General features: G+C 47.0%; 1 protein-coding gene across 1 annotated transcript; it reads right to left on the bottom strand.

Annotated features, from left to right (window-relative positions):
• Window positions 1-243: 243 nt before the first annotated feature.
• BHQ10_010367 (uncharacterized protein) lies at window positions 244-942 on the bottom strand (the record flags this gene model as incomplete). Its single annotated transcript, XM_040872989.1, has 4 exons — window positions 244-624; window positions 676-717; window positions 785-840; window positions 903-942. 4 exons carry the CDS (start codon window positions 940-942, stop codon window positions 244-246), a joined length of 519 nt encoding a protein of 172 aa, XP_040738869.1.

Here is a 942-nt window from a genome sequence, read left to right as displayed (position 1 = left end):
GGGGGGGGGGCTTCGGCGGGAAGTAGGAAAAGTTCCATCTTCCGCAGGCAGGGGGATGTTGCAGATTCTCATGATCTGAATCAACATTGACTTCAGTTATAAGTTTACAAAATCATACCTAATTTCAATGAGGGACAGATGCTATTGATGTTATGGATCCTATTGTCCGGGCGAAGTTTAGCACGACGATTGAGAGCAGTCTAACTATTTTCAAGTCTTGTATAATATTCTAGTCAAGTACTACTATAGCTCTGACAACGGCTGAGTGAGGCCGAAATGCATATACCTCTCAAAGTCATGCTCGTTCCAGAAAACAGTCGGCTTCCATCCAGACAATTTCCACACACCGTCTATCTTGGTGTAATGCTGGACCATCTCGCCATGTCCGTGACCTTTGAGGCCTTCCTGGGTCCGGTCATCATCCTTCCAACGCACATGAGCGGCTCGGATCTGATAGTGGGCCGTTATCTGGAGGTCTGAGACTTTGATATATTTCGCTGCTCCAAGAAGGTGTTGCGTGGAGACGCGCCTTCCTCCCAGGACTCTAGGGCTTTCAGAATGCTTAATCCAGTCGTCAGGAGAAATGTCTGTGAACACTTGGTTGGCAACATCCGTATAATCAATCTAGGATCAGGGTTAGTGATATTCATTTCCAAAGACGCCATGAATGAATACATTTAACTTGGGGGCTAGAATTTGTCGCATACGGTCCCAATCCTGCCCAGACGTCAGAATAACAAGCCTCGGAACAGTCAGTAGTCTGCTTATGGTGAAGCGTTCACACCTTGGTATCAGCACTCATAGCCCATTCGAATGCCAATTCGTGAACCTCCTGTGCATCTGGAAAAGAAAAGGATTAGCAATGCGAGTATTATGTAGACGAGTACAGCTCGAACGCATACCAGCGGGATCGACCCTTGATGACTGAGATGCTGATCCCAT

Source organism: Talaromyces amestolkiae, assembly GCF_001896365.1.
Source record: "Talaromyces amestolkiae strain CIB chromosome Unknown scaffold40.1, whole genome shotgun sequence".
Taxonomy (NCBI): domain Eukaryota; kingdom Fungi; phylum Ascomycota; class Eurotiomycetes; order Eurotiales; family Trichocomaceae; genus Talaromyces; species Talaromyces amestolkiae.
Note: the sequence above shows the minus strand (reverse complement) of the source record. Positions and strands in the feature narration are given on the sequence as shown.